The following is a 14,215-nucleotide window of genomic DNA, read 5'->3' on the forward strand; positions in this document are numbered from 1 at the left end:
GGGAAGTAAATCAATTTTAAAATAAACCAAAGATCGGAGTGATTCATGATGAATTGTCTATCTAATAACAGCTACTGCTATAGTTAGGCTTGATCTCGATATCAATACACGTGGTGTAGATCTCCTGCTTCTCGTCCGCGCTCGCGGGATAACTCGGCCAGTCCCATACCCAGTAAAGCGTCAGTGTGTTGTCAATGGTGTCTGGAATAGTGATCACGTTGTGACACCACAGATCCGTTCCCTGTGCGGGGTCTGGTGGGTGACCATATTTATCTTGCCGTTGCTGAGATATTGGACTATCGTTCACCTGGAAGCAGCGCCCATCATCAAAGTCAAAAACGCCGAGTAACCACCCACGTTTATTACCCCCAGCGCCTTGGGCATTCCATGTTTTATGGATGCCTACCAGGGTATCCTCTGCCGACGGTGATAATGTGCCATATATATGGACCCGGCCAGACGATGGCTTTCCGGGAGTTGTCGATAGAAGTGTGACATGGCCGTTTTCCTGGTAACGGAGTCGCACAAGGTCTCCCGGGGCTGCCTGCAGAACCGGGCTTCCTGAAGTCTGAATAGATTGTCTTTGCGCCGGAGCACAAATAGGATCGTTAGGCAGGAGTTGAGCTCCAGCTGTGGGGAGCATGTACGTCATCGCAGCATCATTGAAGGCTGGATCTGAGCGCAGGACTGTTCTCTGGTAAGCATGGCAGGATCTCCAGTTTCTACAAGCTTACCATTTCCTCGAGCATATCCGCTTTTCCCGAGTTGAAGCCCATCCTTGCTCACCACAGAGAGATCCTCAACCCACGAATGCGCGAGGACAATCGCAGAGAAAAGTAGAATATTTCTAATCATTGGCATTAGACTGCAGGATTGTTGAATTGATTGCATCTTGCACATGCTGTTATATAAACGTGAAGCAGTGCAGAGCCACGGATTCAGAACGCCACAATTTGGCACGCAGGAGTTTCATTGTATCTGCAACATTTTTTTCAACCAATGTTATTTTTGATAGGTCTTCAACAATTCGGGTTGCTACGCCCCGCGCGCAATTATCTCTTGATACACAAGATGCGCGGTATTACCCACCTTGTTGAGTCTTGTGGTACTATCCACAACTTCTTATGCCAAGCTTCAGGGACTGTGCTATCATTGGTACCGTATGTTATTGCGGGTCGCACTAGTTTAGTAAGCAGCTCCAAGCGCCAAAACCACTCCAAAACCTTCAAATTCATCTCTTATATAGCTAGAGTATATACTCAGAGTCCCTTACAGAGAGCTTGAGCCCTGTTTCGTTGGGCCCTGAATCTTGGTTATTTGTACCCTTAATAGGTTTGTCAACCTTTCAGTGGCCACTCGTGATGATGCAACGGAATTTACAAACTACCCTCACTATCCTTGAATCAAGATTGAGAGCAAACCGAGGATTGCATTGCCATTACCGCCATGGTGCCTCGCCACTCTCTCGCAGACAACAGCCCGTTACATCACTGCCAGTGACCCCTGCAATCGGCGGATGTATTGTTGGCTACGACCAGCTGCACCGCTAGGTGTCGTCATCGTCTAGGATAGGGGTTAGTCTCCCTGTCTTGTTGTTTTCCGCTGCTTCCAAGGCGGAATTGGTGGCAGATTCAATGAAGTGATAGGATGTGGGGCAATATCTTGCCCTGACCTAGATACAGACTGTTGGTTCTCGTGAGTTCTTCGGATGCGCCATTTTTGCTCACACAACACAGCCCAGGGAGGCTGCGTTATTCTAGCGAATCCATCTGATCCAACGCACACTGGATGAAACAAGGAGCCTGGTTCACAGGGAGAAGCATAGAGGGCAGGTATAAGAACATGCTCATCCCCGGCCTAGGACTGTCATCTTCCAACACTCCTACTATCATCTTCGGCAACTCACAACCATTGTATCGACGCTCAATCATGTCTACGTCAAGTACGCCTGATATTGGAGATGATATCGAAGACTTTGATTTCTTTGGGTGGTGGGAAAGCTTTGCCAATTCCCCAATATCTCCCTTTGATCTTATTCCTGTCGACACGGTGGACACGGCTGAAGTTGTTGCATCTTCATTTTCATTCTGGGCCGAGCATGCACCTTTGGATGGCTATATTGCAGCAGATCCAAGTGATGATATTATACTCAGTCAAGTGAGGCCGCTTCCCGTCCTGTGATATCTTCGGCTTGCTAACCCTTGCGTAGACACAGCAACCTGATACTATAACAAGATCTCAACGAGAACAGAGTGTGATGGTCATCTCAGACGATGAGACTATGCGCAAGACGAGAGTGGAAAAACAACAGCCCCGGAACTTTAAAACACGGTCAAGAGCGAGAGGAACTAGGCAGCGAAAGAGCAGGACTGGCCGTGAAGCACAGCCTACAGGACCACGAAGATCACAAAGGAAGCGATCGCAGCCTGCTTCCTATCGGACTGTCATGATGTTTGATTTCGATGAAGTTATTTTGCTAGACTAGCTATGTGCTTTAATTACAGAGAAGCCTCCAAGCAACGACGTCATGCGTCCGATCCTAACTCTGCGGCCAACTCAATTGTTTCGCCCAGGCGCTGCTGTAGGACGCCCGAGACCTGTTCCATCCATATTTGGACACCGTCAAGGTAGGTCCTCAGGTCTTTTATTAAGCTTGAGGATCATTAGTATCGCAACATCTGACCAAGGAAACACTTCCTACCTCATAAACGCTTTATTCCTAATGATTGGTCAGGGACAGACGTTAAAAGTGGACAGATATTCATACTGTTTCTCCAGGTCCTCCACCCGAGCTTTTAGCTGTCCATTCTGCATTTCTGTGTCCCAAGTACTACCGCCTTTTGACGTGCTGAGAGGGCCTGCGTCAACAAAGGTGGGGACATCAGGGTACGGCTCATGAAAGTTGAAAGGGTACATTCCATCCTGGGGCAAGATGCCCGGAGGAATATCATCAAGTGATTGTAGTAGCTGCTCAAAGTCTTCGTCATTGATTTGGGTGTCCATTTCGCCTGGGGATAATTTGGGAAGAACAAAAAGGTGTGGGGGATAAGAATAATGTCACCTTTAATTCAGACCTAAGAGCCATGATTCACATATTTTATGGCCATCCATAAGTTTAACGTTATATCCACTTCCATGACCACATCCTTAGTTCTGACGTTGTCTGGCGGCAACATCCTGACTACGCAACCTATATCACAGGCTACCGCTTTAGCTCGTGGCGTGGCGCGTGCTGAAGCAGGACGGCAATAAAACTTTACTGGATATCCGGTCTAGAATCTGGACCACCAGAAGCAAGGAAGTAGGCGCCTTTCTAATATTCTAATCTCGCAGATTCTTATTCACAGAGCACTATTCGTTTGTGCCTTCGGAACCGGCCAAGAGCAGGCGGGCGGAATCCGTCATCCTCCTAGAATCGTCACTGCCAACGGGCATTATAAAGTGACTCTGACCCTGCTACTCCTTCATCAATCGTGTCACCGGTCAACCATGGCCCAAACTCTCAGGGAATTCTTCTCCAATGAAGGTTATTATGAAATATTGCATGCTATTCTGTCACATTCAACCGCATCAGCTACAGCCGCGCTCCTTGCGGCACTCGGACAATTCTCCCCTACCATCGATGTCACCGAAAACGACTACCTACACCCATTAAGAGACGTCGATCACACAATGCAACTTGTCCGGCCCTGGATTCAGGACGGATACCAGATTCTCATGATAGGGCCTGATTCCAGACGCCTATTATATAGGATCAAGAGCCCGGAGAAGTACTATACTGAGTACACGCCAGATATGAAACTCGAGATGTGGGTCGTCGCCATCCCCCATGGCATCCCAGATTGTGTTAAAAATGTTGGTCGACTGCAGAGGATCTGGCGTACGAAGCGATGGCCCCTGAATATAAGGGCGAGAGCTATGATGGAACTCGAACAAATTATTGACAAATCTATTATCAGTCAATATGCCGACAAGTTGTTCAATGAGATGGATGAGGAGCGCCAAATAGTGTCTGGAGACAATATACAGGTAAAATGGTTTGACCTGAAGGATAATTATTCAATGTCTTCCGATCGCCATACCATTCGCCTCGAGTTCCGCGGGTTGAAGTGCTGTTTGCCATGGAATCTGAGCGACTCCGACCCAGGCAGGAGCCATTGGAGGCCAGAGGACGGGATTCCCTACATCAATGCAGCAAACCCATTTGATCTCCAGAAAGCGGAAAAGAACGTGAGCAGAGGGTGGACCAGAGATGATTGTAACATGGCATTCTGCAGCAAGGCTCCAGAATACCGTCCTCAGTCGCCTGTTGCCCTTCCGATCAATTTGTAGCATTAGACATCGTTTTGACGAACGGGGAGATGGTCTACAATGTGAATCGATATAATATCTGCAAGCCATTTAACGTAGGCCTATATTGCGTAGGGCTCATTTCATGAGTCCTCATGGAAGTCGTCGAACGGGAAATGGCTTTGAACCCCAGTAACATCGCTGTGCGTTACAGCCGCTTCAAGCATTTTAGCCTTCATCTCACGAGCCTTTTCCTTCGCAGCCTGATATTCATCATAAGGAACCCAGCCCAACACATCCACACCTAAGACATGTCGCATTTGTTCCATGGCAGTATCGGCCTCTTTCTGTTGCGCATCTATCCTGAGAGTGTCATGAATAATTATATCCGGATACTCAAGAGGAGGTACAGCGCATGTCCCTTTGTCAAACTCTCGCGAGTCTTCTGCGATTAAATCCCGCCAGCTCTGTAAGGCACGAATCATCTCAGCCCGCAGAGTTATCGAGTCTCCTTCCCAGGGAGTATTCGCACTCTTAAACAGACGTTGATGCAATATGACAGACTGGTTAAATATTGCGTCATAATGTTCTTCGTTTAACCGCTTGGTAAACGCAGCATACAGAAAATGGACTAGCCGTTTTCGAATAGTCTCTCGTACTGACATTTGCTCAGATTGGTCGAGAGTATCATAGTTCGGTGGAAGATCAATTTGAGGCTCAATGAGCTTTTCTGAAACAGGGTCGCCGTAGTTCTGGAAATGTTTTGGTATTCCAGCCGCAATTCCAAGAGGAAGAATGGTAGAGTGCTGCCAGTCGATAAACCCAACAATTTCATTACTCTCTGATACGAGAATATTGTTCGGTTGGAAATCAGGGTGCCGGATGACCGGTCGATCTAGTGAGCTTCCTGTTTTGAAGCCAAGGCATCGCGACATAATTAGATAATCGGACAAATTCTTGATGTGACTATCCGGCGAAACTTCACAAAAACCATGGATCTCTCGGTAAAGGCGTTCATAGGGAAGGCGAGGCTTCGCATAAGTTTTAGCCCACTTCAATTCCCGTTCCCCAACAGCACGAAAGATGTCGCTTGATGATAACCCTATAACTCATAAATAAGTTCAGCCCAATAATTGCGAGAGTTTCTACTCACAGGGCCCCCTGTCAGTTTCGAGTGCGGCTCTTTTCTCATGCCACCAACTGTAGTGCGCTATTGGACCGATACAAAAGTCGCGATCTCTATGATCTGACAATGGAATGCCCTCTCCCGAAAGAACATCTTTTCGATAGTATAGACTACCGGAAGCAGGGAACTTCAACGACATAAATCGCGCCTCCCACTCAACAATCTGCTTCATGATTCTGAGCTGGTCCTTCGGTGACATTGTATACCATATCTCGCCCAGAGGGGTACCGTCCAACTTTTCCATGATTATGTACTCGGCACCGACAGGATTCGCTCGTGTTGAGCACCAACTATACACCTCGGGTGTGGTAATTCCATGCAACCGAAGATAGTCCAAAGTGGCAACTTCGCTGGCAACAGTGTAGTGTTCAGGTCCTGTGGAAGGATACGGGATTCTAGCGATAACGTGTTTCCCATCACCGAATGTTGCTTGGAACACTCGGTTGAATCCGCCCTCTGACAGCTTAAAAAATGAGACGATATCAGAACTGGAACGATTGGATGCGGCAGCAATGGCGTTCCGGAGGGCGGGTACATCGAACTCGAGATAACGTTCCGTCAACCGTAAATGTTCATTATAGCTACATTTTGTCAGTCTCGACTATATTAGGCAGAAGCAAAGACATACATCCATCTTCCAGTCGTGTATCTAAAAAGCTCATTGGAGTTTTGAGGTGACTGGTGTGCAGATTCTGTTATGTTCCTGGTCTGTTGGGCTCCGTGCGAGCGAAAAAAGCGCGAAGACCGAGTAAATAAAGATAGTGGGACATTGCGAAACATGTTATAAGAGCTTCTGATCCTAAATTGGCGCGTTTCTCGGAAAGTGTTCGTTGCAAAGTGTAGCTACCTCCGTGGTGAGGGTGGTCTGGAAAAAGGTATTTCCTTTACCGATGCCTTATCATGTGACCACTTCACTCGCAAGGACAAGTTGAGCTCTCAAGCGTTCCTAATCCAAGATCCGCAATTAGTTAGGTTCGATGAAAACACGCGTCGCGTCAGTATGGGGATTGTTACGGCCGTGTGGAACCCAGGCGAGGAGGTAAGCCAACCTTAAGTACTAGACGGGCCGGTTGCCAAGGTTATTGTGTGAATAAAGAATTGTATAAGTACAGTGGGTGGTGACTGTCTTTATATCCTTGCTTCAACTGCCACCAAGGTAATTCTCATGTGACAGCCGGATGCGTCTGCGGTGGAGAACCAAAAATCTCAACATCCTAATCGACACTCAGCAACCAACTCCCTACCATCTAGCTTCTCACTCATATCATGACTGTCTCATGACTGTCTCACGTGATTCCTTGTAACTGAACTTTAGGTACTTATAATTCATTGATTTCAGATACGTTGAATCATGGAACTCCTTGGGTTTTCTGCTCCACCATCCACTCTCACTAGTTACATGAACGGCCACACCGTGATCAAGTAGGGTTCTTTCCATAGAAACAGACTGGCGGTAGGCGAAGTTCTGCAGCGTGAACCGTCAGCAACAGAGGATGTCCTGGCGCAAGCCGCAAGCAACGCAAATAGGAGTACTAACATTCAAATCAGAGCTTCTCCTCCAGAGATTTGAGTGATGATTCAACTTCGTCTTTGGTCGCACCCTCTTTGATTTTGACGGTCCCAATGACAGCATGAGTCCCACCGTTCTTGTCTCTCCACTCTTTCCAGGAACTAGGGATCTTCCCGGCATTAGGCTGAACCTGGTACTTGTGGTATACTTGACCGTTGTCGTCAATAGTACCGTCGTAATCAAAACGGACACCTTGGTTTTCAAGGTCACTTTGGGACTTCGGCCACTGGGTCTTCCCCCTTCCAACTGTTGGTTTAACCAACTTTTCCCAGACTTTAGAGCCCCGGCCAGTGATGGCCTCCATAACACTGCTCCAAGCTCGACGCGACATTATAAGTGAAGGATATGATAGGATCAAGTAAATAGTCAACCTTGAACGAATTTGGCACCAAACAAAGATGAACAATGGGATGGACTGAGTTTCGATGGAGCAACTCGAACATATAAATATCACTAGAAGCCCGCACAACAGCTTAGCGCATTTCTCCTGTGGGTGGCCAACCTGTTTGCACAAGGCAATACCATTGGCAGGAAATGGTGAAAGGCTGAGGTTTGAGTATGACGGCGGCTAGTCTTGAACCAATCTTAGAGCTGTCCACTCATCTTCCTCTCTTGGTGACCGTTCTTCGAGCCATTGTTTCCTGTGCTTTTTCAGGAACGAGTTTCATATTTGCCGCTCTTTCCTATTGATTGGTTCCTATTGTTATGAAGTAGCGTCAACATGCATGGCACATGATTACCAAGCTCTTGCAATAAAAAGCACAAGATACTTTTTTGTATGCAAAATCTTAAGCCAATGGTCTTTCATTCTTGGCGCAATGGTACTCATGGAGAGTCGATGGCAGCCACTAACTAAAGAAGGTCCGTGAGTTTTGAAACAAAGTCCACCCCAACATAACAGCAACTGGAAGCTCTACTATTGGCTGTGAAGGCTTAAGAGAAGCTGTGCCTCGTGACAGCGGGAAGTATAATTCAACACTCGCACGACTCGCAGCAGTTGCCGAGGAGTGACGAATTTGTTGTCTGAGCACAAGTCCAGCACAGGAACTTGGTGAGAGGGACTTGCGTGCCAAGAAGCCAATAGATTAGGAGCGTTTGTGATAAAACAAGTACTGGTAGCTTCACGCAGGATATGTCACACCTGGCGTGAATTCAAAGTTCACAGCAGCGCAGATGTCGTAGTTAAGAGGCTTCCATGGGATTGGTCAATGTTACGGTCAATGTCTGCCGGGGTGAACCTCCTTGACCAAGTCCATGTAAGCTAAGGCCTCCGTGGAATGACTGCCGAGGATGTTCAGCCTTAGGCACAAAGTGCGCCAGTGGTCTGTTGGGAACTACGTATTACTGTCGGGCATCACGGAAAGCCCCTCCAACCCACTAAAAATGCCTCGTTGCAAGTCGCGCACAGCAAACACTCTTTCTATATCTAAAGGTAGCGGTAGTTGGATATTATGCTTTTGCTAGGGTATACGGCAAAGTGAGATATCAATCGGTTTCCTGAAAGCGAATGTAAGCAACAAGCACCTCATGCAACTTTCGCTACTAAATTCTTCGAGGGACACAGATAACACCTCACATCGCTGCTCGTCTCCCAATATCATTTACGTCACTTATAGCGAGGAAGGTACACTATGGACGAACTTGTGAAGTTCCTTGCGACGGCGCAGTGGCGAGAAAGAGGCCAACATACTTCCATTTGCGATGACGACGAGAATCTCAAACCCATACTAGTCAAATGCGCAGACGAAATACCTCTTTCACTGGAGGGCTTCGGCCTACAGGTCCGGAAAACAACAGGAAATACGAGAATACTAGAAAGGGCGGCGTTTATAATACCGGTGTCCATAATTGAAGGCACACCTCGAGTCCTAGACGGTCCCTTACTCGTTCCAGGAGCATATCCCTTCTACTTTGAAAATCAGGCTATTATATCTGGCTCTCTTTACTACATCCTTGCAAAACCCCCGCACCAAGCTTCCAAAAATAGCACAAAGACTTGATGGGAATGGCAAATTCAGGGTCAAGGAAAGATGTACGAGGGGATACATTACGTTCATGTAAATAACGCTAACTTGCTACACAATGTTATATTAAAGAATTCTTAAGCCTCTGATGCCGCGACAACAGACTGGCCGAGTGTCGCAAATGTGGGATTTGATCCAGATACAACCGAAGGAGATTCAGCATGACCATACGGTCCAGCTGAAGCTGCCATGGGACCAGTTGTATTCCCGTCTGCGCTGCGGAGAAAAAGCCACGCATCGGCTGAAGCAATTATATCTTCGACAGTGGGTTCAAAAGAATTACCAGAAATATCGACTCTTTCCCCGCCTTCCGCACCGGTGGGGAGGGTGAGCCACGGGTCGGCCGAAGGGAATATATCATCGAAAGAGGCGAGATCCGAACCAAGTGAGGCACTGGTGGGCTCATTCGACGACGCTGCTTGTTGCACCGCCGACTCGATGTTGGCCTGAGATTCCTCAGTTTCCTGGGCGCCAGAGTCCGCTGTCTGATACAGAGTAGGGCCCTTCTCATAGTAACGTATGATTGCATCCCAAGCTTTGCGCAGAGTATCTCGAATCGCAAATTGTGGCAACGTTTTAGTGTACGCGTTCAACGCTTCGAACTTGATATGACTCCACCCGTGCTGTTCGAATCTATAGCCAGTTAGTTTATGAACGTAGAGAGACTGGCTACAAGGACCTTTTTGCCGCAACCTGAGACAATGAAAGTATCAGTTCAGTGTGAGTTAACCTATCCCACTTCCATCCATATAATGAATAGCGCCCAAGTTGTGATCTCCTCGCATCTTGATTCTCCTCTGCGTCATCCCACAGCTGAGAACATATGTCGTCTAATGCAGAAGAAAGAAGGGAGAAGTCACGGCTGTCATGATCAATCTGTGTTTTCCTGGGACGTTTTCGCACGTTTGGATCAGACAGAAGCTTTTCTTGTCTTTGAAAAGCTTGTCGAGCTAATGCCACAAGCAATACCTTGCGCCTAATAATATCAACCTCCTCCATGCGCCGTAAATCATTGAAGCACCGTCGGATAACATCGCTGTCTGGCTTTTCTCCTTCGCAAAACACCCAAGGCGCCGTAGCCCAAATGTTCGCACAAATCTCAAGGCATGTTGTATCACTCACAGCCCAATTCCTTGTCATGGATGCGAGGCATTTTGCTTCATCCTCAGAAAGCGTCTTCCCACCGCGCGAAATGAAGTTCGAAAACCAGGCTCGTCGCTCAGAAATCGTGGCATCTGCCTTGGCTCGTCTTTTAAGCTTTTTGACAAGAGCCCGATGAAGAGATAAAAGTTGATCATCCGATTCCGAAATCTTCTTTAAATAATCACTAACTGCCTATATCAGCCAGGGTCAGCCAGGTAGTAAAGGGTGAAGAAAGAAAACTCACTGAATCTCCAGCAGCGCGGGTAAGGGCCTCGAGCTCCGAAATTTTGGAGGAGATGGCCTGCTTTAAATTTTTTGAAGACAAGTCATCACTAGCCATAGTGTCGGTCACAGATTCTGATGGATTAAGCTAGGAGACTGCTACTGTGGCGCTCTTTTGAACGACATCCCACGAAGAGGGGATGATGCAGGGTCAGGGCGCCAAGGTGGTCAATATCTACCCGGGTAGATATTGACCACCTTGGCATCCCCGTGCGCTGGAGCAATCCAGCCTTGCTGACCGCAATCCGTCGGCTTCCGAACCCGACAGATCTGAGTCATCTCCACCTAGTGCTTCTCCTCCACCTCTGTCAACACTGGCCCCAAATGGCTAGCATAATGTTATTCCTACTTTGCTAGACCGCCCTCATGCTACTCTACTCTTCTACTCATTGCGGAGAAAAGTGATAATCTCTATAAAGATCCCAGCCTTGTTGAAGCTTCACGGCTAGTTAGCATAAAGCAGCCTGATTATAACCGGTTCATCCTTCTCAGATCACCTCCTGCACCCTTGGCGCAAGTCAAGATCCCCACTTATTTTTGGACTCACCCGCATTTACTCTCCCCGGCGTCCATTCCAAAGTCCGGACCGTTTGAGCACGAATAACCCACATTCCAGCTAATCTACCAAGATGCCTTCAGTGCCAGGGTCATGAGCTGGTTTGCATACGGCTGGTAACCATGTCTAGGCGCTAGGCAACATCTAGTTCTAAAAGCTCGGCCGGCTGTCTAGCCCTTTGGCATCATTTTTGTAGCAAGCGACTGGTGCCTCCCTCTGCGCCTTTGGGGTGTGAAGGCATAATTAACAGCCCCCAATAAACCGGGTTTTCTATCGGCGAGATCATCGCCTTCAATTCGACAAAAAAAAGAAACCAAAGATGGCTGGCTCATAGGTTCCTTTACTTTGCTCAACTGTCAAGATAAGCGAAGCGCCCAAGTTCTATAAAGATGACAGCCTTGTCGAAGTCTCACCGCAAGTTGACGCATCCCCATATTCATCCAGCTCAGACTATCTCCTACACAGACTATGTCATGGACGTGTTTTCCCGGCCAGAGGGGCCCCACTAACAGGAGTCCGAATTCTCGCTCCCATGCACAGTCCAATGGACATACTGGAGCGGAGCCGCCAAAGACTGGAATTCTCTCTGTGCCATGGAATCAGGCCCAGGAATCCACTCCACAAGAGGGCACACCATCTCGCCCAGACCCCATTGAGGTGAGTCTAGTCTTGCTATCTCAATGTCTCGAAAACTGACATGCAGGAGGTTGTCCGTATTATGGATGTCAAGCTTCCTTACAACAGTCAAACCTCTCGGCTACATGAGGCAAAAATAACCGCTTTATACATATCTCCGGCTGGCACTAGTTACGATGAATTCAGTTATGCGCAACTACAATCTTTGCCTGGCGGATCTCGGGCTCTGATTGAATACCAAAATGACCCAAATATTCCATTTCCACTCAGGCTTCCACCACCACTCAGCACAGATGCTCCGTATTCCTCTAATGCTACTCCTTCTCTTCCAATGGCGCCTAAGTCAATGTGGTCAAGGTGGTTACGATGGTTTCTGGGGCGCAAACATCGGCCACATGCATCGCCCAATAGCTGAATTGGCACCGGAACCAAACTTAGTTTACTTGACGCCATGTAATGTTTTTGGAAGCATTTTGATCACTTGTGTTACCTTACCCGTAGCCTAGAGCTTATCTCTCCTGTATATGACTGTACATCCTTCTACCCTCTAGCCACGTTAGTGATTTCTTCAATCAAACCATCTCCTCTCTTACGGATCACTTCTTGTCAACTTTATACATAACCGACCAACGTGAGTACATCTGAATAATGTTTGCTACGTTAGCTGATATTTACCAGGATGTGCTGGAGGAGTTCTCTCGTATACAGCTGCGGCTACAAGGAGCACGGTAAATTTGATTGTTTCAGGAAGGGATGCGCGGAGACAACTTCAATGACGCCATTCTTTCTCAGCCATCCATGCGAGCGGGAAGACTGTTCATTCTGTACTCCCCCAACAAAATAGGGATACCTGTGCAGTGTTCCTTCAAGGATCTATAATCTGGTATATCCCTTGCAAGTTCTGCGTTTTTTTGCGAAGCAAACTGACCTGCAGGTCGTGCGTATTGTGGACGCCTGTATTGGGGAAGATGCTGTTAGCTACGAGGCAGTTCGGCCTCGACCATATGAGAAGTGCCTGACTATCGAGATCTATTATCGAGGAGAGATGATGAGCAAGAGGCTTAATTATTACGAAGCGCTATCTACATCTGGCGGACTTTTTTGCATCATACAATCCAACGCCATTTCTTCCTTGGGAACCCGGCGGATTTCCGACTACTATCTCTTCTCTCTTTTCAGGGCCTAGGTTCAAGTGGGTGGGGCTTGCAAGGCTGGTTTGGAGGGAGCAAGCGTCGGTCAATTCCGGTACGGGAAGACAGAAGTTGATCATACTTTACGCGATGTTATCTGTTTGGAAACATTTTACAACCGCACGGGGTACTCGAAGACCCCTGTAATTAGTGAATGTGCACTCGTACTATATGGCCAGTACTTATACTCCTTCGCGCCTTGCTGTTGATTAAGAAAATAGCATGTGGATCAGAACTTATTTCGACCTTATCATTTAAAGGCAGAGCCTTCTATTGCCCTATTTGAGAATACTACCGGCCCAGCGCGAGAATATCAACACTTTGACTTCTCACTCACCCAAGGTGCGGAGAGGAAGTTCCGTTCTGGCAACGGGGCAGAAGAGGATACAGCAAGATTACGCTTCGAATGACGTGCGACAATCTGTTCCTCGGCATGACCAAGCCAACATGTCCGCGTCGGAACCACGTACTGTTGTAATCGATTCTTACTCAGCTAGTTCACGCCCAGGTCCGCATCCCAGGGACACAGAAGAATGCATTGGAACTAGGCGATCACCCGCAACCCCACGCACCGTGGTGGAGGCGGAGCTTGATCAAGGAATCGCTTATCTTAAAGAATACCTTGGAATACTTGGACAGGGCCGATCACTGCTGTTCTCTGCCCGATTTCTGGACGGCAGATCAGGTCCTGTCTCGTGTCCACCATATCCTATGTCTGCAGCTTGCCTTCCCGAAGCCCGTCTGTTTTATTTGCAGACCAAGCTCGCTTTGGCGAAGAGTCGGATATCAGCCGAGGAATGGAAGGGCCTTAAGAGACGCTACGGTGTTAACAGGGAGTCTTATTTTCAGTTCATTTCTGAATAAATCTGTGCCTTGTTCAATCCCTTACCTTTTGCCTGGGATATCTTGGGATGACACCAGAAATGCAAACCCATCTTCCTGTACATATTCGCTTTGGATTCAGAAGCTATTTACAGATTACCCGCGGGAGCACTGCCTGGAAATAGATCTTGGAGGAGACTATGAACGTGTATTTGGGACTATTCTTCCCTATCCTCTATTCTTTGCACATATTCTAACAGCAAGCAATGATGAGCTACCGTTGCGCGCATCCTTTTTGCATCCAGCATTTTCAGGATGTTGACAGCTGGAAATCTCATGTCCTCCAACATGATGACTTTCGAAGTGGATTCATTTGTGACAACTGTCAGTCATTTATTCATAACTTTGAAGCTACCAATACGGTTCAAACCCACAACTATCTCAGCCACGGTGTACCCTTCGGAAACCTGGAGGAATCTCATAAGGCGACACGTATTTGTCCTTGGAAGGGATCTG

At 47.6% G+C, this 14,215-nt stretch overlaps 9 protein-coding genes across 9 annotated transcripts; 4 read left to right on the forward strand and 5 right to left on the reverse strand.

The window, feature by feature from the left end:
* Window positions 1-61: 61 nt before the first annotated feature.
* On the reverse strand, window positions 62-855 carry ASPSYDRAFT_76442 (uncharacterized protein; the record flags this gene model as incomplete). The annotated part of the gene is made up of 2 exons (XM_040850856.1): window positions 62-687; window positions 735-855. 2 exons carry the CDS (start codon window positions 853-855, stop codon window positions 62-64), a joined length of 747 nt encoding a protein of 248 aa, XP_040706482.1.
* A 1,235-nt stretch (window positions 856-2,090) lies between these two features.
* ASPSYDRAFT_41347 (uncharacterized protein) lies at window positions 2,091-2,838 on the forward strand. The gene has a single exon (XM_040846259.1). It carries the CDS (start codon window positions 2,258-2,260, stop codon window positions 2,483-2,485), a length of 228 nt encoding a protein of 75 aa, XP_040706483.1. The 5' UTR covers window positions 2,091-2,257; the 3' UTR covers window positions 2,486-2,838.
* ASPSYDRAFT_86345 (uncharacterized protein) lies at window positions 2,526-3,003 on the reverse strand (the record flags this gene model as incomplete). Its single annotated transcript, XM_040851647.1, has 3 exons — window positions 2,526-2,652; window positions 2,702-2,719; window positions 2,768-3,003. 3 exons carry the CDS (start codon window positions 3,001-3,003, stop codon window positions 2,526-2,528), a joined length of 381 nt encoding a protein of 126 aa, XP_040706484.1.
* Window positions 3,004-3,489: 486 nt separating this feature from the next.
* Window positions 3,490-4,332, forward strand: ASPSYDRAFT_86346 (uncharacterized protein; the record flags this gene model as incomplete). Its single annotated transcript, XM_040851648.1, has 1 exon — window positions 3,490-4,332. The coding sequence occupies one exon, from the start codon at window positions 3,490-3,492 to the stop codon at window positions 4,330-4,332; it is 843 nt and encodes a 280-aa protein (XP_040706485.1).
* Window positions 4,333-4,433: 101 nt separating this feature from the next.
* ASPSYDRAFT_55476 (aminoglycoside phosphotransferase family protein) lies at window positions 4,434-6,256 on the reverse strand (the record flags this gene model as incomplete). The annotated part of the gene is made up of 3 exons (XM_040849043.1): window positions 4,434-5,392; window positions 5,444-6,057; window positions 6,105-6,256. 3 exons carry the CDS (start codon window positions 6,254-6,256, stop codon window positions 4,434-4,436), a joined length of 1,725 nt encoding a protein of 574 aa, XP_040706486.1.
* A 764-nt stretch (window positions 6,257-7,020) lies between these two features.
* Window positions 7,021-7,377, reverse strand: ASPSYDRAFT_86348 (uncharacterized protein; the record flags this gene model as incomplete). The annotated part of the gene is made up of 1 exon (XM_040851649.1): window positions 7,021-7,377. The coding sequence occupies one exon, from the start codon at window positions 7,375-7,377 to the stop codon at window positions 7,021-7,023; it is 357 nt and encodes a 118-aa protein (XP_040706487.1).
* Window positions 7,378-9,147: 1,770 nt separating this feature from the next.
* Window positions 9,148-10,553, reverse strand: ASPSYDRAFT_28305 (uncharacterized protein; the record flags this gene model as incomplete). The annotated part of the gene is made up of 3 exons (XM_040844500.1): window positions 9,148-9,703; window positions 9,750-10,405; window positions 10,458-10,553. 3 exons carry the CDS (start codon window positions 10,551-10,553, stop codon window positions 9,148-9,150), a joined length of 1,308 nt encoding a protein of 435 aa, XP_040706488.1.
* Window positions 10,554-11,519: 966 nt separating this feature from the next.
* On the forward strand, window positions 11,520-12,102 carry ASPSYDRAFT_28306 (uncharacterized protein; the record flags this gene model as incomplete). The annotated part of the gene is made up of 2 exons (XM_040844501.1): window positions 11,520-11,708; window positions 11,755-12,102. 2 exons carry the CDS (start codon window positions 11,520-11,522, stop codon window positions 12,100-12,102), a joined length of 537 nt encoding a protein of 178 aa, XP_040706489.1.
* A 1,094-nt stretch (window positions 12,103-13,196) lies between these two features.
* ASPSYDRAFT_65793 (uncharacterized protein) lies at window positions 13,197-13,741 on the forward strand (the record flags this gene model as incomplete). The annotated part of the gene is made up of 1 exon (XM_040850328.1): window positions 13,197-13,741. The coding sequence occupies exon 1, from the start codon at window positions 13,325-13,327 to the stop codon at window positions 13,739-13,741; it is 417 nt and encodes a 138-aa protein (XP_040706490.1). The 5' UTR covers window positions 13,197-13,324.
* Between the last annotated feature and the right edge of the window lie 474 nt (window positions 13,742-14,215).

Source organism: Aspergillus sydowii, assembly GCF_001890705.1.
Source record: "Aspergillus sydowii CBS 593.65 unplaced genomic scaffold ASPSYscaffold_2, whole genome shotgun sequence".
Lineage (NCBI taxonomy): Eukaryota > Fungi > Ascomycota > Eurotiomycetes > Eurotiales > Aspergillaceae > Aspergillus > Aspergillus sydowii.